General features: G+C 43.1%; 1 protein-coding gene across 11 annotated transcripts in view; it reads left to right on the top strand.

Moving 5' to 3' along the window:
• Nucleotides 1-26013, top strand: part of dab2ipb (DAB2 interacting protein b) — a 167576-nt gene that overhangs the window by 88245 nt on the left and 53318 nt on the right. For 10 of the 11 annotated variants that reach the window (XM_034601782.1, XM_034601783.1, XM_034601781.1 and 7 more), the window contains one exon: nucleotides 3123-3241. In XM_034601782.1, the coding sequence (XP_034457673.1) occupies nucleotides 3123-3241 (119 nt within the window). Of the gene's footprint in view, nucleotides 1-3122; nucleotides 3242-19339; nucleotides 19834-26013 lie in introns of those variants that run through there. The other variant, XM_034601793.1, reaches the window with a different exon arrangement.

Genomic DNA, 26013 nt, shown 5'->3' with positions numbered 1-26013 from the left:
GGAACTGGTCTCACCTCTATTTCCGTCCTCACTCTCTCTGTCTCTCTTATTTGTCTCCTCGCTTATTGTTCCTGTTGCTCTTCCTGTATGAGTAGGTGCCAAAGGCAAATTAAATGCTAAAACGTGCCGTGCCTCCTTTGGGGTTTAATCTGGTGTTAATACAGGCATCAATCATCCTTACTGACTGACTTTAAGTGGGGGAATTGGCTGTTCATATCTGCTGACCTTCTCCCGGCAATAACTTTGACAGGCAGATATTATTTCTCTTCACATGCACGTGTCAGGTGAAAAAGAGAACAATAAATACAAAATAATCAGAGAAATTATAGTCCTGGGACTGAGTACCTTTCTGGTACAACTCGTCTCTTCCTTCACCCACTATTTAGAGTCCATCCATCAGGGGAAGGAGAAAGGTAAAAACCACACAGAGCAGCCATCAGTCCACCTCGCCTACAGGGACACGTTTCTGTGGATGGGAAGCATTTTAATTTGTGAGCTGTGAATATGCCAACAACAGCAGGCACACAGACTCTCGAGGGGCTAAAGGGAAGAGGCAAGGAATTACGATGAATTTGGAGGGGATTGTGAGTGATGATACGCGGAAATGAGAAAAGGTGTGTGCCAGTGTTTGTGCATATGTTTGGGCGTGGGTGATTGTTCTACTTCATCACCATCGTTGCTATTAAAAATATCTTGCCTCTCCATGAATTCTCTTGTCATGTTGTTGAAGGAGGTAATCTGAGGTCATGCTAAATGCAGTCAAAGGAACAATAATCCCATTTCAAGTGCCATCTCATATTTGTCATTATTCAGAATGGTGCCTATGCTGATTTGTCCTCATGCCAAAATGCTCATGTACATGTGTGGCGTGAATAATGTATCTAAAGGGTGAAATGAAAGTTTGATTCAGAAAGGAACCATGTCACAAACAGGTCTTTTTTAAATAGCTAAAAATGATACTGACTAAATCTGATCATTATCTAGAATGTAGACAGTAGCCATTGATGATAATGATAAATGAGCAGTTTGATTTGTCACATTTAAAGTGACAATAACATAACATTTCACCCCATTTTTATAAAAAAATAATTAAAACCAAACTTACCTGACAAATGAGCACTTGAACAAACATCCCTGTAATAAAAACTACATAAAATGACAGAAACCATCTTATTTAATGTTTACTTAGACTTTTTAGTTTGGTCCATGTCCCATCCCCTAACATAGAGGAGGCCAGGTTTATGACCTGTACTGCAGCCAGCCACCAGGTGGTGATCAAGACGCTTTGGCTTCATTTTTGGGAAACGGTCATGTCATCCATCTTTATAGTCAGTCTATGATCTTTCCTGCTGGGAGAAAAGATCCCACAGCTTTTAAACTCTTTCAAACACAGTCTCGCTGGTTTAGGTGTGTCGTCTCTAAGCCTGAACTGAGTTATATTCACAGACTTTAGAAAGCTCCCCCAAGAGCCAGAGATAAAATTATACAACTGCTTCTACAGGCTGAGGAGTCGTCCCCATGTCTAGTAAACTGAACTTCATGTGCAGAATCGATGGCGGGTGCCTTTATTTATTCATTTTGTTCTTGTTTTCCAACATTTTCGCGAGCTGTCTCACCACCATATGAAATTTGCTGTAATATTTAGCAGATGCAAATAGCTCCTCGATTTCCTATGAGCATTGCATTGCGGAACAGCGGTGGACATAAACAACACACTCAACAAATCAAGATTTCTTTGGGAGAGAATTAAGTATTTACTGAGTATATGTCAGTTTTCAGTTTAGCATATGGTGTGAAACTGGGACACAGCTATTGATTTTGGACACACACACACACACACACACACACACACACACACTAATGAAACATCCACACTGTTATTGGCGTGAGCTTGAATATACCGACATTAGCTCGTCTTTGTTCCCTGCTCGGAGTGCTTTCCTGATGACAGGCGTCGTTCGTCAGGAGGCAGCGACTTCCTCTGTGATCAGCTCGCAGCCTGTCTGGAAGTCGCTCTCTAATTAAACCTACTCCATTGTTGCCCGGGGCGACCTATTCACACTGTAGGTGGTGATTATACAGGTTTGCTGATGGCCTGGCGGCGGCGGAAAGAGGTCTCATTTTTGTCGCCTGTCACCTGTCTTGGGAAATTTATGTAATAGAATGACATAAGGTTAAAGTCACTCGAGTTAAACGAGTGCCTTGACTGCACTGTGCCTTTTTTAGTCTATTGTTCAGCCTGTGAATCAGCTGCCATGTTGTTTGCTTGTAACTAAAGTTGCACCTGAGCCTGTGCGCTATCCACTCACTACTTTCTCCTGCACACTGGCTCACTCATGAAGCTCTGTCCTCTTCATGCTGCCTTCCGTAGATTCTCCGTCAACTCTCGCCACCTTGGTTTCGTGGTCATCCTCTTCTCGCTCCTCTCCTCCGTGATCTTCTTCGTCTGCATGGCCAAGACGACCGGGGTCTAAAATAAACTTGCAGCATCCTGAGATTCCTGCACCACATCTCATTTTTGTTCATATGCTCTCGCTCCTTATGCCAGCCGGCAGTTGCCATGGCGACGGCGAGGTGCTTGGGGGAGTGCGATTGCAGATGTTGGGAAGGAGTAAACACACAGACTCAGACAAAGAAGGAAAATGAGCAAACTGATAAAGGGGTGTATCCGCTGAATTAGTTTGTGGAAATAATTACAAAACACTGTATTTGGAGGTCACAAATACAGACAGCGCTGTAATTGTGCCAAAAGTATTTCCGACCGGCTTTTCTTCTGCTTGCGCTCTCTGAGAATCCTCTTTTAGTCATGGTCCTGTGTGTGAATGTGCTTGATGTTGCTAGAAGTTTTGTATTCAGGAAATATTATGCGTATGACCTTGTCCCGGCTTCTCTAGTAAACATTGCTCTCAGCCTGATATGAAAATCTATACCTATTTGTTTCTCCTTTAACTGCTCGTGACCTCGGGCCTCAGCAGATTAAGGTTGCGGCAGGTAAATGTTGGTATTAATGTATTCTGTCCCGCTGCCAAGTTGAGCGCCAGTGATTGACGTCTCTGAGACTCTCCTCGTGGCAAACTCGCAGTGACACCGCTGTATTGACCGTCTCTGTCTCTCTCCATCAGGGGTTTCTGAGCCGGCGGCTGAAGGGCTCGATAAAACGCACCAAGAGTCAGCCCAAACTTGACCGCAACTCCAGCTTCAGACACATCCTCCCCGGCTTCAGGAGCGTCGACAATGACAGGTAGGGGTTCGTTGGTTGCCGGGCTGCAGCTTTGTTTTGCTCTTGTGTTGGTCCGCCGCCTTCTATTCCGGTGCCTCGCTCCTTCTGATGGCTGGTTATTCAGGTCACAGTTGACGTTTTTGTGTTGCGTTGTCAGTATATTGTGAAAACCAGCAAATCCTGACTCTCCAATCTGTCACTTCTAATGCGTCTCGCTCTTTACTCTCGTTCTCTCTCAGAAACACATGACGAGTCTCCTCTCCTCTGTACTGTCATGGCTTGTCTCTGCAATATCAAGGTTGTAACCTACTTATGCTCAAGTAGGAATTTTTTGCTTTGTCTCGCCATCTGGGCGAAGCAGTAGAAATAATATAAACACTGGTCGGAATAGAATGTTTCCTCGAAGGGAAAAGTAGAAACTTTCAACAGGTTAGATTGTTGTGTGTTAGTAGCCAATCGCTTAAAAACAAATTTTCTAACCAAGCACATGTTATTCCTTCAGAAACGAATCAGATAACCAGAACATCCTTAGTTGGATTGGATGTTTTAGATAAACACACCACGTACAGCATGTATGATAAATATATACAAGCAACATGTTGGTATTTTGGCTCTATTAATAAATACCAGCTAATGCTGTTGTTGGGATTGATCTGAGATACAAGGCCTGTGGCTACAAACATTGCACGCTGTATAAATTATAAGTATTTAGACTTATAGTGGATAGTGGATTTATCTCAGTAGATATTTTGTTTACATGCAATTCTTGATCCCTTTTTTTCTGGTCCTTAAACACAAATACATAACAAATATTTAACCCGATTAGAAATAGTTACTCCATCCATTTATCCACCCATCTATCCTACAAAGGAGTACCAGGGCCACTTAAAGTGAAGAAAAAGATTTCGAGAATAAAGATGTAATATTATTAGAATAATATTTTAATTAATATTTTAGTTTTTATGATGATTTAATTTTTCCTTTTTCTTTATTCTCATAAAATTTTGACTTTATTCTCGAAACCTGTGCTATTTTTAATGGCCCTAATACTCGAAAGATACTTATATATATATGATATATGAAAGTCGACCAGTCCTGCACAATAACCTGCCTCTCCTATAATCCTCTCCATCCACTGCCTCAGTCTAAACAGTAGAGATCTGGGTTGGGTCTCCTGCTCACAGCTCTACAGCATGTGATAGTGTTTAGCTTCAGGCTGTGATAATTGCCCATTTCTGATTGAGTCTCCTAATTTCCTCAGAAACTCGGCCACTTGGCAAACATTGACCCTCGCCTGACTATGTCAATTAGAATTCCAGACCAGGCCACGTGGATCCGTAACCGTGCCGCCTGCTCACCCCGTGTTTTTTGATCGTCTTTCCATACACGAGCGAGTAACAGCTATCATTCCCTGTGCCTATCTTTGTAGCGCATCTGGAGAACAGCCAAGGTGTCCATCTGTGGTTTTAATTAATGAGAATGCTGCATTTGAAGAGATTTTCTGCTTTTTTTTTGGTTCTAAAACCGGCAGATGAATGGCTGCCTCTCTTCTTACTCTTAATGAGGCATTAACATCACTGTCAGACTATCACAAGAGAACGCTACCAAGTGTTTAGCGTGGAACATGGCGAACTCTGCAGTCGTACAAAATGAGCTCATACCTCCTCTTCGTCCCGCTGTCTTTTCTCATTCTCTTGCCCATTTAAAACATTTTTTTATCGCTTCTATCATTCCAACTTCACCTCTTTCTGTCCATTTCCAACTCATCACTCTCCAATTTCAGCCCTCAGTTTCCCTATTTTTCAAACAGCAGAACGGTTTCCTAAGCTATCAGCATTTATGTTTCTCTCTTCGATAAAGTGCTCCGGGAAGACGGCAAATATCGGACAGGAAATTGGAATGTCCAGGGGGTGGCTTATCTCACCTGGTTTAACACACAACATACACACACACACACACACACACACATACACACACGCCTACCTCACTTACAAATGCACACACTGACTCGTATTTAATGATCTCCATACACATGCAGTAGAGGAAGAGAGAAATGCCACTCTGGTGCTTTCACTCTTGTAGGATATTATAAGGGCAGGAGATAGATATCGTTGTGTGTGTGTGTGTGTGTGTGTGTGTGTGTGTGTGTGTGTGTGTGTGTGTGTGTGTGTGTGTGTGTGTGTGTGTGTGTGTGTGTGTGTGTGTGTGTGTGTGTGTGTGTGTGTGCGTGCGTGCGTGCGAAAAACAAGTGAGAAAGCATGAAAAGGATGCAGAACGAGAGAGTAATGTGCTGAGAGCGGGAGTCGGTGACGCTCCCTGGCAGCCTGGGAGCAGTCTCCCCACAGGGCAGAAGACACAGCAGAAGAAGAAGACGGGCAGGGGAACTGGCAGAGGGAGAGAAGGAAAAAGAGAAATGATGAGACAAAGTAGAGATGAAGGGAGGAGGGAAGGAATCCTATACCCCGAACACTCCCCGGTGTGCAGATGTTCAGCCTTGAATATGAAAGACGCAGTGGAGCGCTTAACAGCTCGAGCGCTGACCGCTGTTGTATCTCGTTGTACAGGAATAAAAGTTGCATGTATCTCAGTTTCATAATCATATTTTAATGTTTGCGCAGCATCATGTGTTACGTGTCGATGCTTAGTGTGTGTGTGTGTTTGCTGTGATGACATTGTTAGGCCTCGTAGCCTCAGGTGGTCTCAGGGGGGAGACCTGCAGATGAGGAGCAGCTGGACGTCCAACATGAAATATTCATCTGTGTTAATCCGAGGCTGGACACTAACTGAACACTCCTTATCTACATAGCAAAGCAGAAACACAGCGATGCGTAGGCATGCACACCAGCACTGCACACACAAAAGACAGTGATTACATTATATTTGCATAATATTTTCAAGGTAACATCAATTTAAGCTTTTATTGTGGCAGTTGAGGCCTTTATTAGGTCATTTTAGTCCAGTGTGGATGGGTATTTTGGGCGCAGGTCAGGTAAGGTCGCATTAGCTGGGCTATCTACTTGATTTTTTACACTTCACGTGCCTGTAATCGGGGAAAATATCTGACTAGGGTCGGGTTCGGTCTCTGAAAACAGAGTTCCTCGAATTCTGGTATCGCTTGGTTAGTTTTCTCTCTGGCTCAGTTGGGTTTGAATAGAAAATTGTGGCCCGAGCTGTACTCTATCCACTGTACACGTTTCAGTTAGTGTCCTATAAGTGTGAACTTTCCTGCTCAAAGATACTGATAAACAAAACGTTCAGCTGAAGGGCCCTACCAACAGTTTCATGGATGCAGCTGTGGGATGAGTAATCTCTATAAACAGATTCTGTTCCAAGATTGTTGGGACCAAAATACTTCTGGTTTCTGTTTCTAGTTTGATCAAACACAGGCTTTGGTGGCCCACAGGTAAACAGTCCGTGTGCAGAGTGACAGATATGCCATTTGCTTAATTTATTTACATTCATACACAGATAGATGTTAATAGAGATTAGCCAAAATGTCTTGATTGCTGTTTTGTGTGGAGACAAGTTTGACTCATATGGCGAACGGTAGACAGTCATGGCCCCGATATCTGCTTTCTACATTGGAAGCCCCACAATATTGGTCGTTGCCCCTAGAGGCTAATTCTTCATCAAACAACATCCGATGGGCTCCGACTTTGTGTGTCGAGTATTTAGTTAACGAGATCGGCAAAAATAAAAAAAGACAATACTAGTTAGCAGCTAATAGACTCACAAATACACTGCGCATTTCGTTCAGCCCTTTGGTTCACTTTTAGAGACCTTTGTTTATACATTTCAGTTTAGACAATCAGCGCTCTGCAGTTGCAAAGACACCATTTGGACAAATGTAGGCTATACTATGTGTTTGTTTCAATATAACCAAGTGTCTCTGTGCAGTGGTCTGTCACTGTTCTGTGTGCTGACCTGATAATGTCCTCTGTCCTGTGTCGTGTTGCTCTCATCTGCTCTGTGTGTTTTTCTTGTATCAGAGATAAATCTGACCCTCACTGGCTTCTGCTCCTCTCATCTGATCAACTCCGACCTTGACTGGACACACTGATGAATATCACAGTGGGTCGAAACGTTTGGGCTTTTAGTTTCTTTAGCAACAGCCCAGTGCGTTGGTTACACAGTGCACTAAGCCATCTTGTTGTAATTTTTTTCCAAAACAGTTGGCAGATGTTTTTCCAATGGAAGTTTTTTTCAGATACAAATGAATTAATCAAGATAAAGAAGGCGTGTCTTGTCTTTTCCCATCTTTATTTTAGTCTTTTTAAATAGAAGATATAGTTTTAGTTAAAAATCAGAACGTGTACATGCACATTTTGAGTTCTGTGTTCAATGTTTTTATTAGTGGGGGTCCATGTTTTTTCTTTGTATCATACACAATGTTGCTCATTCCCACCGGTGCTCCCACCCAATTCCACTGATTGCCAATTGGTGGCGGCAACATGCAAAGAAGCATCTCTGTGTGCCAATAGAGCAGTGAAGTGTGTTGGCAAGAACACTTGAATAATCCAGTAGTATGTAATATTCAGTGCTGTTTCTCATCCTCTCTTTTCTCTGCTGCTTTCCTCCCCACAGCATCGTACAAGCAAGAAAAGTTTTGGTTTTGTGTCCACACACATACACACTCACTACCTCTCTCTTTCTCCCCCTCACAGACAGACAAACACACACTACATACTGTCATACCCTGCACCAGCTTCCTTGAAAGCACACACACACACTTACACACACAAACACACCCTTACACACACACACAGACAACTACGTCCTATATCCTATTAGGACAGTAGCCACGCTCCATTTTCCTGTCCATCCAGTCCCTCACTGTGGGATCATGGGAACACTTGTTTGTCTGCATTTAGTTGCTACAGGAGTAGTTTGATGTAACTGATGGTTTGTGATTATGTCTCCTTGTATGCATATCGCTGTCTGTTTTTGTGTGTGTGTGTGAGTGTGTGTGCGCCTGCTTGAGTAACTGCAGCTCTCAGCACTGTGGGCACCGGTGACTCATGCGTCTTTATGGAACGGCTGCTTCAATAACACAGCAGGGAAGCCTTTTTTGCCGTCACTCTCAGACTTCAGCTCTGAATATCAGCAGATGGATAAAATGGCTGAACAGATTTGTTACATCAGTATTTCTCTTCCCGCTCCCTCTGTCTCGCACGTCTCAGACAATCTGCTCAGCATATTCTTCAATTATGTTTGCATTGCAGGGAGCATTATGCTGCACGCTGAGAGATATATGTCCGTCAGGGGCGTAATTACAGGGGTGCACAGAGGATATGCCCCCCCCCCCACACTTTTTCAGAAGGCAGTATTGGACAAATCAATCATGATTCTTGTGCAGGAAAATTATCTTTAATTTGCTGCTTGCTTTCCTCCAGGCTCTAGTTTTATAAGAAACACATATTTTAATATTCATATTGCTTTGAGGTGCAGGAAAGATATCAGGGGCCTATTAGAGGACTTCCCATATCTGTAATGTGGTTTTATTCTGCACGTCTCCCCCTACGATGTAAGTCAATGTAGTGACTATTTTCTATTATAAGCATTTTTTTAAAGACATGAAAGGGACATATCAATCATTGTTAAAGCCAAAGCCCCTTTGAGGATTTATTCTTGCCCTTAGTGTGTGTGTCCCACCTTTGAAATCTAAACTCTACCTCTAATAGTGGGAGAGGCTCAGGGAGGATAATGGATGGACATAATAAAATGTCCAGATTTACACTGACCTACGGTTCTGAGAGAGTAAATAAACATCAGCCATAACCAGTTAGGACTTAATATATTATTAGTCTTTGTTTATGAATACAAATCTAACTGCAATCCATCTATCCATTATCTATATGGCTTATCCTGTAAGGCTCGCAAGGGGCTGGAGCCCATCCCCAGTTGACATTAGGTGAGAGGCAGGGTTCAATCTGGACAGGTCGCCAGCGTATCTCAGGGCCATTATATACAGAGACAAACAACCATTCACTCAGCGACATGGACACACATCCCTGATGTCATTTTTGGGTGAAAGTAGCCTTTACATTAGTATCGAAGGGTGTTGATCATGCAAAGTGCTCACAAGGATATCTTCCCTCACTGGGGTCTTGAGTATGTGTTCCATGAACTCTGTGATGTCTTCCCTTGTATTGACAGTTGTAATGTCAAGTTTTCAGAGACCATATAAGTCAGTGAAGCACCAGCGTGTGTGTTTTAAGGAGCTTCCCCTGCCTGTAACCGAATTCATACAAACCTCCCTGTCATCTCTCCATAAAGCTGCAGCGATGGGTGCCATGGTAATTGTTGCAGGTGGGGGTGCAAGTTGTTGTGTGTGTGTGTGTGTGTGTGTGTGTGTGTGTGTGTGTGTGTGTGTGTGTGTGTGTGTGTGTGTGTGTGTGTGTGTGTGTGTGCGCGCGAAAGAGAGAGAGAGAGAGAGAGAGAGAGAGAGAGAGAGATCCATACATAAATCCAATAAAGTGATGACATTTAGAGTTATTAAATTCTGTAAACATTCCCCAGGTGGTCTGACTGTAATATCCAACCTTTTTCTATTGCTCTCTCCCTTCTTCTGGGTCCTGTCTCCCCCTCCTCACGTCTCACTCCCTCATTCACTGACAGTCAATCCCAAAGTCTATTAACCCTTCTTAGTCCCTGCCTCTGTCTCTCTTTGACTCTCCTCTCTCTCTGGTGTGTTTATTTCATCCGTCTCTCTCTCTCCGGTGCAGTCCTGCTCCACTATCATTTGTCACGTTGGTCCTCTTATCTGCATCTCTCAGTTATGTTAGGAGCTGTTGTTTGGAGCCGCAGTTCACTGGTGGATTTACGCTACATTAAGCCCAGTCGAGTGCTCAGAGACTCGCCCCCCCGAATCCTCTCCTCTCCTCTCCTCTCCCTGCCCTCGCCGCATCATTTCGTGCAACAGCGCCAGTGTTTCTCTTCCTTGACTCTTGTCTCTTTCACATTTGTCATTATTTGCTTGCTCCCAACCCATTTATATTATCTCTCTCTCTCTTTTGGGGAAAATGTCTCCTTTACCAGCTCCTCGTGCTCCTTTTTTCAGTCCCGCTCCTCTAAAGCTGAGGGCCATGCAACATCCCTACAACACGCAATCATGCACACATACAGACGCAATCTTTCTTTTCTTTCCAACTGGTTCATTATGTCTTCACCTAATTCATTCATTCGCTAATTCATACCATAGACTGCATATAAAAAAATATGACACATCTCCACATCCCTGTCTTGTAAAAACTGAATCAAAATGTCCCAGATCCACAGGCTTTTGCGCTTTTGACGTCATGTGGAGCCAGAAGCAGTGCAGTGGTGATCATGGTGAGGAGCGGCTGTATCCAGGTCCCACCGAAAAAATACACTCGACCAATCGCGAGTCAGTCTCAGCTGTCAAGCATGAAGTTTCACCCAGTTTTTATAGCATCAAATCACTATTTAAAACCCAAATTACCAGAAAAATGTACACTTGGACAGACATCGATGCGATAAGGATAAGTGTTACTCAGTGTTTATCCTAATGATTACCAGTGTACACACACACACACACACACAGTATATGTGTATGTGTACGCTGTCCAGAGAGGCATCGTACTTAATAGTGACAACAATCAAATGTCTGGTTTATTTTTTTGCTCGTCTGGAGAAACACAACAGCAGTTCTTTCATTATGCTCGTTGCTGCAGTATAATTAGGCCGAGGAAGAGTGCATCCTCCTCCTCCTCCTCTCTTTGGCATCTCTCCTCACTCCATCTCATTTGCAATGTATCAGCATTATTTGGTGAAGATGGATCAGAGCTCTCAGGGTATTAATGTGTTGCACAGAGCAGGTTCCACTTACTACTGTGCATTATTGAGCAACATCCCGTGCACATTCAATGAAGCCATCAATAACATCTCATCTAATGCCTCTAATTTGGTCATGATTACACGACTTCATAGCCTCATCTGTCTCTGTTTCTATATCTCCTAATGAGCATTTTATTAATTCAAGAGTGATGTGGTGTTGTTTTGGTGCTCAGGCAGAGCTGGGTGTTTTTTTCTTTTATATAAAAAAAAAAAACTAATTTGTCAGCCTTTGGTTTCATAAACAGAGTGCTCTTCATTTAGCTCAAGGACAGAGATGGCTATTCAGTTTTAAGATTGTAGCACACAGGCACAAGAGTGTGTTTCTGTTTTACTGTTGTGACAGAGTCCAAACAAGTTCTGTCAATGGGTATCGAAGCTTTATACCCTCAAAGTAGTGCATTACCTAAGATAAAGTAGCTGAGGACACAGCCTTCATGGGCTGTGTAGAGTGGGAAGGCCGAACCCAGATGAGATGGACTGTTCCACGGATGATTCCCGCTATTTGTGTCACCAGCATGTGCCACCTCACCGCTGTTGCCTAGCAACATAGCTAAAGGTGGACACGACGTAAAAACTTTTAGTCGCCCCTGTGTTTTTTAACAGGCACACCGTTAGCTGTTTGGTTGAGTTGAAGCCTGATACATACATTTGAAAGCTTAAGCGTTGGACATCACATCCCTTTACTGCCGCTATTATCTCTTTGAAAAACAGTTACAAAATCACAATGAATTCTGGGATAGGCTGGCCGAGGCTGCTCAGGGTCGAAAGGACGCAATTGCTCTTCAACTGCAGCGATCCCAAGGATGCATCCCCTGAATTGAGGATACTCTCTACTCAGTGTTCTGAACGAGGCTTGTTTCAGTTACTGCTTGCGTTCAAACACTCATACAAATAGACCATCATCGTAAACTCAACGAAAATGATCCTCTCATGTACTGGAAAAGTGGATGCTTGTGAAAGTCTGAGGGTCAAAATAGGAAAAACATTTTTGCTTTTGAATTAACTTCAGATGAGAATGTCTATAAGCACCTGGAAACATTTATGATTTTATTTATACTGTCTTAGTCAGTCAATACTTTAGTCAGTGTTACTGCTTTATCTCTAATGTGCTTTATCTCTTATTTAGTCAACTGCCTTGTCTGTTTTTTTTAAATAAAAATCAATACAGTATAATCATTCTATCTGAAAACATTAACTACAAATTGGAGAGTACAGCTGAGAACCAAGGTGAAACTCCCGCTGCTTTAAATTAATTATATGCTGCAATAAAGTTTGATTTATAATTAAGTCAAACTTAAATTGTACCGTCAAAAAAAAAAGGAAAAGAATCCCCTGTTCTTTTTCAAATTGAGCTAATGTGCACATATATTCCAAACAGCTTTAGCTTCACTTCTCAGCAAGTTTATTTTCTGCTTATTATTTTCTTCCTTTATGGAATATGTAGCTCATCCTTACAGTGAATGGGGCAGAATGTGAGCATGATTTTCACACTGTACTTTATTAGACCGGTGTTGGACATTAGTTTCGATGTGTTCCATAATGCTCCTCTGATCACTTTCCTCTCTGTGTAATTTGGAGCAGAATCCTCCTCAGGGCGGTCCGAGTGTTGTTGACACCTGCCCAGCTTGTGGGGTTCGCTGGTGTAGTTGATGTTTAACCCTGCTGGGCCCCTCTGTGCGAGCGGGCACGCGCGGCCAGAGGCTCTCGTCTCTTTCATTCGCTCCCCGGGTAATGAGCTGTAATGGATAGGGCCTCGAGCGTGACAGGAATACCGAGGGCCCCATCAAAGCAGCACCCTGCGCATCCCTTTAAAGAAGAGCTCAGTATACATGCAAACTCTCATTTATTCATTCATCCCTCTCTTTAATCTACTACGGTCACAGACTTTTCATTTATTTATCACGCAGCAGTATTGTAAATATTAGAAACGGCAAAGATTCCCCGACGAATGTTTGGGATTGAATTTAAAGAATATGGGATTTTATGGAATCTATAGGGATTGAGTTAAAATGATTGACAAGAGTCACACACAGACTATTAAAGGAATTATAAAAGGGAAAATAGAACTTTTTGTCCAGAGATAAAAAAGCGTTTGGAAAGGACATCGATAAAAATTGTATATATATCGAAGAAAATCAAGTGCATATGTGAAAGAGTTGAGTGAATGACAGTCCAGATGCTCAATGACTATCACAGAGCCACTAAATTACCATGGTGATGACTCTAGATGCCTTTTCACCACTTTCCCTTCACTAACAGGCCTCTCTGCCACTTTACCACTTATTACCCTGAGTGTGTGTGTGTGTGTGTGTGTGTGTGCGTGCGTGCGTGCGTGCGTGCGTGCGTGCGTGCGTGCGTGCGTGCGTGCGTGCGTGCGTGGCAAAAGAGTAGACTTACCATCACCGTATAGCTCACCATCAGCTGATAATGATCCATAGACTGTGTATAAGCCAAAGAATCTCAATCGCTCCCCGGTGGCTGGCTGCAGTAAATAGGTCATAAACCCTACCTCCCCCATGTGACGTGGACCAAACTATAAAGTCAAAGTTAAATAAAGTACACGTCAAATAATATTTTCTCAAAGCTGTCAGTGATATGTCTGGATCTAGTGAATATATACTCTCTCCTGGGTGCCATTGTACTCGGTGCTGAAGCGTCATGATTGACAGGACCTCTATACCGTTGCTCCATCCACTGATCCAAACTGCGTCGATGGCAGCATTCATATTGGGGATATTTTGGCTTGGCAAGACGAATCCTCACTGCATCCTTTAACAGGTCCCATGATTTGGAGCAGGGGAGGATTTTCTTTTTACATTTCCAGTCACCATCTGCCTATCCATTATGTTCAGAAAATTAAAAACAGGCAGCCTCTTTTTAGATTTCTGCAGCTTGATCAGCATCATCCGTGCTTCTGTTTCTGGGGACGTGAGCCAGCAGTGAATTGGATTGCTAAATTGCGTATAACAGACGAGCTGGCTCCGCGTCCACCGGCCCTCCTGACTCTGCATCGACTGATCCAAGTCACATCTGGCCTCTATCCTCAGCACCTAATACAAACAGTCTGGCCTTCCTAAACGCTCTTGACTTTACAGTGCAGCCAATTGTTTGTGCAAAGATAAAGGAATCACCTGACGACCTGTCGGACTGTAGTACATCATACGAGCCAGTGCGCAACCTGTGTTCACAAGACTTCAGTTACTTATGTATCCCTGATCTTTCAGTCTTGTGGAATGGCCTTCCTGTCGTGTCTGCGATGCTGCATCACTGGAAACCTCCAAAGCGCAAACCTCATTTCACTCCGTTGTCTCGTGACCTGCCTTCTCACATCAATCTCTTTGACTGCATCAACAATTTTACATTTTTTTCTCAACTTCCTAAAGTGCTATTGCTTCTATTTTAAAATATTATAAATAATAAATTATGAAATGTATTATTAAAAAGCGTGTGAATAAACCTTGGGGTGATAGAACACCTCAGACTTGGTTTCAGGGATCCTGGTGCACTTCATTATCCTTCTCTTGCTCTGCCTTCTCCAGATGCTGCCTCGCCAAGGTCAAACAGTGTCTGTGCTGAGGCTCGGAAACTGTGATATCAGTTTTTAAAAGTAAATACAATGACACAAAGAAACACAATCCCTTCTTAAAACTTCTGTTATAAAGACTTTCCCTCTGTATTCGTCATCTTCTTCATATTTGTATAATTCGTTCTTTGTTTTATTCTTTCAGTCTAATGACATTGTTTTATTTTTTTATTTTTTTTCGGGTGCGCCCACAGACATTGATTAGAACGCTTATTGTAATTCACATATTTGATTGGCTGAGTGTTGTCATCTTCTCATGTGACAACACTGATGCGCTTGCTCTGTGAGTTTCGTGGGTAGCTAAAGGCGATAAAAGCTGCGCCGGTAAAAAAAAGAAAAGCCCTTGTCAAAATGATTTAATGGTTATAATTCCGGACCAGGATAAGATGGCGTCCGAGTCCGGATCGGTACCACGGTCCACCTCATAGTGATCCTTGCCGTAAATGGAGCGATGCTTGCGAGTTAGTCCAGCCAGCTTGAGCTTCACTGTTCTAATCATGGGACATGCCACACTGTCCACAATCATCATAGACACACTCCCAATTTGGTGGTTTATTTATACAGCAAAGATTTTTTCCTTCCTCTGCTGCCCTGCGTCGGTATCGCTGCCCGTCAATTCAGCCCTTCCACCACCCCAGCATCCACCTGAAGGCTCCGACAAAGGAGTTCAGATTTTTCAAACGTGAGTTACCTGACTGAAATTAATTTAGTAGCTTTAACTTATGTTCTATGGATTCTTATAAACCTTATATCACATGTCTAAACAGTAGATCTTCTGCATTTCATGTAATAATATGGATGCAATACCTGTTATGTCATTCTCTTTACTAAACACAGTTTTTTATGCGCTGTTAATGAAATAATAATGCTGCGATATTTATCTGAAACGTCTCAAGCTGAATTAAAGAGAAGAGAGGCACTGCCATGTGGATCATAACAGCAGCACAGCTCTGTTTGTTGCAGTCTGACCTGGTTAGAAATAAACATTGCAGTACCAAGGTGTCGAGCTGTCTGTTCCCCTCTGAGCACAAGTGTCGGGTTGCCCCACAAGTCAGAGGTGCATTTCGGTTCGCACTCACACGCCACTCGCTTGTCATTCTCACGCACAAAACACAAGACGACCAGTGCAAAATTACTCTTTTTGCCACTGACTAGAATCAGTCACAATGTATTAGACGGATTCCCTTAGCGTGATGCAGACCGTTGCATTCTTTACTGATGGCTGTCGTTGCACTGCGTTGCATTCCCACTACACGGGGAATTGTAAATGAAGGGACAAGCACTGGATTGGAGGAGAGATGAGATGGCGCCAGACAGATCTCAGTATCCCTTTAAAAAAAAAAAAAAAAAAATAGAGGCTGTGTTCTCTGAGTGCTGTCATCATGAGCTGGATTGTGTCTGGGTCAGACATTCAGCTTTTCATTGTGCTTCAGCTAACTCTCTCAAATAGCTCCCTGCAATCACACTGCACTCTCATCCTGTCCATCCAAATACGCTGCAGCTATTTGATCCATTCAAAGAGTTTAGGCACGCTGTGGTTTGGAAATTGTTTGCATCTTACAATATTGCACATTACAGAAATATCAAAAGTTAAACTGCAGAAATGTCTATTGTAGGCATATGTTGATTTTCTTTCTGAAACTGTAAAAGTGACCTGTAGTAATTGAGTATTTCTGGGATTATTAGATGGAGTCATAATATTATTGAACCGCTGTTATTTTGCTATTGATAACTATTGATATTATGTAATTGCTTAGCCCTAACACACCCCACACTTATTTTCATTGATGGGTTAACTTACACCCAGCTCCAGCTCCTATTCACATCTTTTTTGCAGTTTGGCAATAGTGTCACCAAGGCGGTGTCATAAAGCAGCCCTTTCAAAACTCGCATGATAGTTGTCGTTAAGATTATTGGCAACATAACCTACCGGAGCATCATCCCATTGACTTGATGGAGCCTTGATGCTGGTGGTGGTGGTGGGGAAAGTGGTGATTAAATGTTGGCAACGGCTGCAGGAGCTGGAAGCAGCGTGTTACAGGTGCAGCTAATCGGACTAATAAAAGGGACGGTGATTAGCGGCTGGATGTGTGTGTGTGTGTGAGAGAGTGTGTGCATGTGTGTATGTGTTTGTGTGTGTCTGCGTGTGTCTGCGTGCGTGAGTGCGTGGAAAGTGAGAGAAGTGGTAGCTTTCGGCTCATCTAATTGGATTAAGTGAACCAGAAAGGAGTCGCTTCTTAGATTTTTTTGAAACCGATGGGGTGATAGATAGAAACGGTACAATCTATGAATGGACCGGAGCCCAGAGGCACTGCTCAGAGGAAGTTATTAATGAAGAAGCATTCCTGATGATACCTTCATTAAGCTGTATTAAAAAGAAAAAAGGTTGATGTTCAAAAGCAGCCACACATAGCGTGCCTCTATTAACAGTGATAAGCATGAGAGGGGTTTGCATCAGGATAAGAAGCCGACCGGTAAAAAGAACGCTTCCTCCGCCGTTGCATGAAAACCTTCACAGACTTCAATTTAAATATGTTTTGACAATTTCTCATAGTGTGCGCCAATCAGGGGATGGAGCCACGCTAGCAAGGTCCCATTGATGCATGCATTCCATCATTCACGTGTCAGTCTCAGCTGTCAGTCATGGCATTTCCTCCCGTTTTTACATCATCGAATGATTAACTAAAATCAAACTTACTGGAAAAATTTGCACACAAACATACAACGGTGTGATAATTACTATCTAAAATGACAGAAACCATTTTTTGAGAACTTATTTTACGTGTGTTTTGACATTTTAGTTGGGTCAGTGTCCCATACACTAAAGTGGAGGAGACAGGTTTTATGAACTATACTGCAGCCAGCCACCAGGGGGCGATTGAGATCCTTTGGCTTCACTTTTGGGAGCAGTCCTGCCGTTGATCTTTATATACACAGTCTCCTGTATTTACACAACAATAACAGAAAATTGCAGATATTAAATGTTGTTTTCGCTGAAACACTTTGTTTGTTGTTACATGAATTAGCCACAGCAGGTTTGAGCTAGCTCAGCTACAAGCACTAATAAATCCATGGAGTCACCTTCACTCGCCTCCAGAGATTCACACATTTGTTCATTCACTCATATGAGTATATTACGTTGTATATTCTGCAGTAAACTAATCAAAGAAGGCCAAGGTACAAAGTCCACCAACTGCACTGGATCGCACCTGACATCGCTCTCACTGTATGAATAAATAATTCATCAATAACACAAAGCTAGATGATAATAATATTGTTGTCCACTGTTCAAATTAGAGTTACAGATGTTTATTTATCGCATGTTGAGACACCTTTTACCAAACCTGTAAACGTATATTGTTTTGTATAAAGCTTTGTTCATCAGATATACTTAAACCTGAATTTCAAACTGTCAGATTCTAACTGAAACCGAGTGAAATGCCAGTAGTTGTCTGTAGAAATATATAAAGAGGATATGCACACTTAATAACATTTCTTTAGCTGTAAACTTCATAATATTTCTGTTTTATGATGAGATCAATGATATTTCCGACCAAAGATAATTACATCTGTTATTTTAAACCAGCCTTAGCATGCAATGTGCAAAATGTGGGTCTTATTTTCATCATGCAATTTATATCCATTATATAAATAATGAATATTATTTATTCACACAACTCAAAGCCCCCTGACCACTCTATTAAGCCTTCTCTAAATTCTAGCTGGAGGTGAAGTTATATTTGCTGCTGTTATTTTTTCAGTTTCAGGAGGAAACAGGTGGCCAGCAACAAGCCACTGGGATAGGTTTACTGGTTTTGGTCTTTTAAAAGCTTACAATGCGCCTGTGACCTGTGCTTTTGTTAAAACTGGGTGTGAACTCTGAGCTCAGTATTTGTCCTCCGCACCCTATTGTGTGGACATTTGGTTTATGTGAGTGTGTCTGTGTGTCCAGGAAAATGGGGGGGGGGGGGGGTGGATGATGTCATATTTGATGACATCATTGCAGACGTGCAGAAGCTGTGGTGGTGGCTCTGTAAACCAGCCCATAGCTCCACAGCTGCTCTGCCTTATCCGTGTGTGTCCTGCCCCGGCTCGTGCCAGTTCCTGCACCGTGTGAGCTCTAGAAATAACCTCAAACTCAGCCCTATCTCCTCTGCCAGTCCACCAATTCTGGCTCAAATTGAGCATGGCAAAACCCTCCCACCCAAATTCCTGTCTGGAACTACAAGTAGCAGCCCTTTGGCTGGCCCCACCGGCCAAGTCACTTCGTCCAAAGCTGCAGCTCCAGCCTCATATGTATGGTGTGTTTTTTTCTGCCCAGGGCCCAGCATGAGCTAAACCGAGTCAACACTCTGGGCTGATTGCACCCCCCCACCTCCTTACCCCTTGCCTTTGCCTGTGTTGCCAGTGGTGGCAACACAGGCAAGCAATAGTGGCTGACAGGAAAAGCTCCAGAATTGACAGGACAAAGAGCACACAACACACACACCCCCGCTGGAGCCACACAGGGGGGGGCAGGGCCAAGCCGGGCTGCAACCACACACACATACATGTGATTCCCCCCCCTGCGATCCATATGCAGGCTCCTCCCTGCGCAGCGAAACAGAGGTGGGAGGTGCAGTCAATCACTGACGGGGGGAAAAGGGAGGGTTTAGCTGGACTCGGGAAGAGGGAGCAAGTGAGAAAAAGGGGACAAACCTTCATCATTCTCAAATCAGAGGCAGGTTTTCGGGAGCTACCCTTTAATTCATTCATGTCAGAGTGAATGAACACAAGCATAAGAGAGAAGAGTGTGTCCCGTGTCAGAGGCAAGGCAGGAAGTAGGGCATGCTCTGTGCAGGGTGTGCAAGAGAGGGTGGGAGAGAGGGAGCAGCGAGAGGGAGCGAGAGCATTATAGCGCTTATTCTCCACCCCTTGCCTTAAAGCAGAGAGGGAAGGAGTCAGGGAGAGAAGGAGGAAGAGAACCACAAGTGAGGAAGAGAAGAGGCAAGCGGCAGTCTGCATCGGCAGCAGCAGGGGAGGAAGAAAAAAAATGGAGCTTTGAAATCGCCTCTGCCCTTATCCATCCTTGCCTTTTTTCAATTTTTAATTTCCCTTCCCTCCGGTTCTGGCTCAGCCTCGGTTCCTCTCTCCGCTCGGCTTTGATTGTTCTGTGGAATTCTGACAATGGCTGGTGAGTGTTATCCTGCATTTCACATGTCACTCACCCTCCTTCGTGTTTCAGTTCACGCTGCGAGAGGTGCTTTTTTTTTTCTTTCTTTTTGTGCATATCCATGAATAGAGATGTGGACTCGTGTGTGCGTGTAGAGAGGATGCTTCAGTGAGACTGTTTACGCTCCCCTGCCTCTGTGCTGCTGTTCGTACTCCAGCTGTGCTCGTCCCTCGTCTGTCTTTGCTTCCCTCTATCAGTGCCAATGCAAGGGAGGTTGTTCTGCTGAGCGCGCACGCACACACACACACACACACACACACACACACACACACACACACACACACACACACACACACACACACACACACACACACACACACACACACACACACACACACACACACACACACACACACCTCCATCCTGCGTATATTCAGGATATTCAAGCCATTATTCTGTAATTGCTTTTAGCTCCCAAAGGGCTTTCATTCAGAGTGGCTCATTTATGATGTGTGATTTGTGAATTTACATATAACGTCTGACATAAAAAGGCAGAGGAGTAGTTTGGATTATGTGACTGTTGACCACGTCCTAAATGGCCTGTGTGACAAGAGGGCAGCCAGCTAACACAAATCAGATGACTGGGCCACGCTGTGAGGTCAGCCGCTGATTTTGGCTGTGTGGCATTAACAGTCCCGGTCATATGTTGGAGACAATTAGCAGTTTAAAGATAGGTGGCCGAAGGACAGAGAGTTTGGGGGTCTCAGGAGAGACACAGCTCATTCTATTGTGGACACATTTGAAATAGCTGCACAAGAGAGGAGGGATGAGTGGAAAGGCGACTGTTGTTGGGTGGTGATCCTTTCGTCCAGGCTTAGGAAGTAACTATTTGTAACCTGTTACAGTCTAGATGTAAAATAATCTTACAAAATGGTTCTAAATTGGTCAGCTGTCTCAGATTTGTTTACATTTTCCACATGGGTTATTTAAAAGTATGTCCTCACGATGATTACATTTGAATTCATCATGCAAAAATCACATGGGTGTAAGATGAGCTCTACATGCTACTGACACGCATTAAGTTAGTCAGCAGCTACACATCAACTCTAATCAAGTTATTCCAGTTAAGCGGAGTTATTCCATTTTCATTTATTTACTCATTAAGACGATGAATAAAACACTGCTGCTCTGATTCTGCAACTTGTTCCTGCGACATCATGAGGGAAGAGTTCAGTTAAGCAGCTTCCACTTCAACCAAACATTTATTCTCCTCAGAGGTGGCTTCACGGGAGAAAGCCATCTTTGGTTTGGTAAACACATAAATTACTGTTTGGTGGCGTTTAATGTGCTGATATGTTTCAGTGTGAGAGCTCAGCTGGTGGTCCTCTCGATGCTGAGCCCTACAGAAAAAAAAACCTTGCTCGACATCTACATATTATGCCACAAGCGTTAGCGTCTCTCTGTGTTTGTATGCACTAACAGTGTGGTTCCTCTCCTCAAGCTGGGGTACTGTATCTGCTTGCATGCATGAGTTTTCGGTGCATATTAATGTATGTTGACATACTGTGTGTTGATATGCATATTTTTTTTGCATGTGTGTGTTTTAGTATGATCCAACAATCGTGTTGATTAGTAACCTAGACGGGGGATTTCAGAGTGAGAAAAAGAGGTGTTAGTCATTCTAACAGTCTTGAACATGTAGCTAGAGGAAGGAGGGAGTGATTGTGGGATGGAGATAGGACGAGCAGTGTGAGAAAAGAGAAATAAATAAGAAGAAATCACAAAACATAAGAGAAACGACAGACTTCAGTTGTTTACACTCTGATGTTTAGTGTGCTAGTTTATTTCCGGGTGACTAAAGCTCTTATGTAATCTTCAGGTCGCTGCTGTTAATTCCTGCTTCGGGAACTGGACAATGTAGTACAATCTCATTTTAGGAAATGAAACACTGATGTGTCGTGATGTCGAATACATATCATAATCATCTCCTTGATATGATCGGGGCGGGCAGTGAAAGGCGAGGAGTGGATGCAGAGCTGAGGCTTCGCACGGCGTCCCGCCGCCACTCCTCCCCATCTCTTCACGTCATCCTCTGAGTTCTCTGTCTCTGTGTAATTACTCTGTCAAAGATAATCTCTGTGATGTCCATTGATTTGCTGAGAGCTGATGAAGTGGAGCAGAGGATTTGATCAGACACTTGTACAGGGGAGGGAGGGAGGAGGGCCATGCAGGGCCGCGCCCAGGGGCAACGCGACTGGGGGGTCAAAAGGTCTGACACACTGGTGGTTTAAAAGAAGGGGGAGGGAAGAACCGCCACATTTAAAAACGCATAATGACCGACACTTAGTGATGACCAAGCAAACGTGAACATCCCCAGAAGAGATTTAGATTTAGAGATATTGCGATGGCCGCATCAAACATACAGCTGGTGAGTATGCACATTTATGTACGGATGTGATACTACGTCTTGAAATTATATTAGTTTCACCCAGATTAAACGGTTTAACCTGAGCCAGGCCATACCAAACCAATTATCCCTGACAGATTGAGATTAAACAGACAGATTCAAATTCAGTTTATATAAATTGTTTTATTTTTTTTTATGCACCGGTATCAGATTGGTACTCGGTATCGGCATATACGCAAAGTTCAGGTATCGGAATCGACAAATGGTATCAAAACATCTCCTGTAACATTCAGGTTGGCCATTTTTTATCCCCCATAAATTGTCATGTTTGCAGCAGTAATAGTTAACTTTCAGAAGTTGTTTCATTTTGTTGGTGCTGTTGCTTTCGTATTGCATTAATACCGCCCCTTCTTCCTGTGAATTTATTTTGGAAGAGGAGATTATAAATGAAATCAAGTTTGAATCCACCAGTTACATTTAACTGATCAGGATTTAAACACTTGTAGGGGATTGCTGGACTTTCTTGGAAAAAACAAACAAGCATGTTTTAGTTAAAAATTGTCAATTTGAAAAGGATTTAGAGGCAAATTCAAATGAAGCCCATGGATGAGAGGACAAGAGAATGACTCGCTGTACATAACAATGTCTAATTCCAGAGGGCTTGTATTAAGTGAGTTGAATGCTTTAAAAAATTTGTGATGCGTGTCAGCAAATTGAAGGTTAGACTGTTGACTTTGGTCGAGCTCGCCATCGAGAATGAAAGAGGGCTGCGTCGAAGGCATGCATTACCATTATTCCAGATCTCCATATAGCTGGCCTGGGAGAGGATGAAAGAGGAAGCATATGTTCATGATGGGGCAGAGTTGTGTGTTGTCAATAATTGAATCACTCATTCGCTCTCTCGCGCCCCGAAGGCTAGAGCGCCGAGTCAATAGGAACAACAGGGGAGGAGAGCTCTCAAGTATCAGGCCTACAAGTCTCTGTCCTCTCGGCTCTCAGTCTCTTTGTCTCTATGTCTTTATGTGTTTCTTGTACACAAACAAACACACAGGAGATGTGAAGTCACTCTACCCCATCTCTTCACGTCAGTACTTTTCAAATTAAAATGGAGGGTAAGCTATAGGGGATGAGTTAATGGATGGAGGAAGGGGCCTCTTGCATTCCACATCTCTTCCTGGACCTACTTAAGAGAAGACATTTGTCTTAGCATTAGCTCAAACTTTTAACAGCTATTGACTGGGCGCCTCCCTGACCAGATCTGGATAGTGACGTACATGATGTTAGGGATTTGGGGACTCACAGAAGACATTGAAGGTGGGGAGTCGATATTGTGCGCACTCCTGTTTCACTCAGTGACTGCTGTTGACTTAGAAGTAAGGTTGTATAGAATGGATAGAGTGTCCTAATGCAATAATTCGTAGGGTGAAAATAGCCCCAAGAAATACACAATTTACTTCTGTTTCAGTAACTTTTGCTTACACCGTGTGTCTCAAGAAAATCACTGAACCTATTCTTTAAAATTAAGGGGCGGTAAAACCCGTTGACATGCAAGCCACTTTACTTTGGTGATCTACCAGGAAGAATAACAGGAAATGAAAGATACCTCCAGAAAATATTACCTGTTGCAGCAAAAAAATGTATGTGTAAATGTTACAAACTGATCTACTTGCAGTTGATATTTGTGTTGAAAGCGTCATAGAGGCTCACGAGATGGAAAGATTGAGAAATGAATCTTAAATTGCATGTATCAAACAGATGACGTATTTGTCAGAATAAAGGGGCATTTATGTTGCCTTTATAAATGAAAAGAGATAGGTTCGCTTTCATTTAATGATGTAACTGTCACTGCCCACATACTTACATTGCCCTTTAAATTGGAATGGTTGTCAAGTAATGCATCCAATAGAGGGCAGCGGAGACGCGAAAAGTTTCTGACAACTACAAAAATAGCGACGGTGGAAGAGGTTTTGATAATATACCTCTTCAGAACAAAGGGCTCCCACACAGTCCTCTACTTTTCCTTCAGCAGGTTCCAACTCACATTTAATACCTGTTCCTTGCCTGTAGTTACTTACCAAGTCTCTACGTAAAAAGTTCTGCCATTGTTGAAATGTCTTCCTCATGTCTTGTAGTCGTTTTGCTTGAACTATTGGTTACACTGCCCCCTACTATTTCTGATGGTACTGCTCCGTTTATGTCTGTTTTGTCCATATGCGTACGTTTTCAGAAGATGTGCAAAAATATGGAGGAATTTAAGGCAGACAGAATGGCTCCTGCTGGTTCTCTATACGTATGTAACATTGAGCATAAATGAGCCTTAAGAAACATGGCAGGTGACCTCTCTCCTTGTCTTCACTCTTTAAAATCCCTTTTGTCTTCTTTTTACTACATTTTGCGCAGAGTTAACATGACTTTGATACAAAATTCCTTGTGACGTTGCCCCCAACGCCCTCATACAACCAGAGATATTAAAGTGATAATCACCTTGATATAAATTTATAATGGTTGACAAACTCACTTCATTTGCATTATATATAGTATCATATTGCCCAGTCAGGGGAGAGATGACACTTTCAAATTTACCAGCAGAAATGTCAAATGAAACTTAATCTTTTGTAACCCAGATTTACTGCAGTGTTATAAACAATTATTCGTCCTGCTCTTCTCTTGGTAATCACCCTCCTTGCTGTCGTATTCATATTCTCTCTAGATGAGTCATTGGAGTGTTGATTTGATATCGAGTTGCTCTTCTCCCCGTCGTTATTTTTTTTCCTCCCTCTATCAACATCTCCTTGTCCAACATGTCTCACCCTCTCTCCATCCGCCACCCACCTCTCTGCGATGCGAGCTTGTGGAAGCTTGCCTGGAATGTATTTCCCTCCGCTTGCCTCCCTGTCTCTTCGTCTTTACCTCTGCGCAACCAGGTGGTGCTCTGCTAAACAGGGTTAGCTGTTAGCAGGGGAATAACTTCTCAGAGGCGGGGGGGCTCCTGCAGACAGGCAGTGAGCAGAGAGAACCCCGTCTCTCCCACTCTCTCTCATGACCCTGTCCTGTCTGTTGCTGCACACTTGGCTCAGGACCCTGGCACATACCCACCCACACACTTCTTGGTATGATTTGAAATAGTTTTTTCTCACAAAAAATCCCGTGGAATACAAACTGCATTTGTGTGAGTGTGTGAGATTGTATTCATGCACTGCTCTGAACACACTAATGCAAGTACACGTGACAATGTAAAATGAGTTGTAAACGGAGCCACATGACTCTCTGAGTACAGAAGCCCATTGTTCAAACTGCATTTTCCTATGAATAATGGAGATTCAAGATAATTTTCTGCATTCCTCTCCGACTGCAGTGATTACAAACAAACTTCAACAGAACGACTAGCCTCTCCTCCTCCTCCTGCATTATATTCGGGAGCAGTCACACTCCAAACAACCCTGTGAAGTATGATATTATCATGACCTAGGCCAGAGGAATGAGGAAATCCCCTTGAGTGTTTAGTCTCCCAGCTTTGCCTTGGCTTTGTAGTTAACCTTTACCCAGCCATTCTCCAAAACAGCAAGGTATGCAGGCCTGTTTACTTGTGATAAGAGCAAGCAACTCTAATCCATTGCATCTGAGGCGCACAGGTACATTACACCACCTCCAGTTTCACCTCCCAAATGATATTTAAATTGTTTTGGAGCTGGAGAAGCCGTCCACCCATAATAGAAGACCTTTCCACTGTACGGTCCACAGTGACCTCCTTTGTTGAAGTATGAACCAGACGATCACCGCAGACGTCTGCGGAG

This window comes from Hippoglossus hippoglossus, chromosome 12, assembly GCF_009819705.1.
Source record: "Hippoglossus hippoglossus isolate fHipHip1 chromosome 12, fHipHip1.pri, whole genome shotgun sequence".
In the NCBI taxonomy this organism is placed as follows: Eukaryota; Metazoa; Chordata; class Actinopteri; order Pleuronectiformes; family Pleuronectidae; genus Hippoglossus; species Hippoglossus hippoglossus.
The sequence above is the reverse complement of the archived record's forward strand: the minus strand, read 5'-3'. Positions and strand labels throughout refer to the sequence as shown.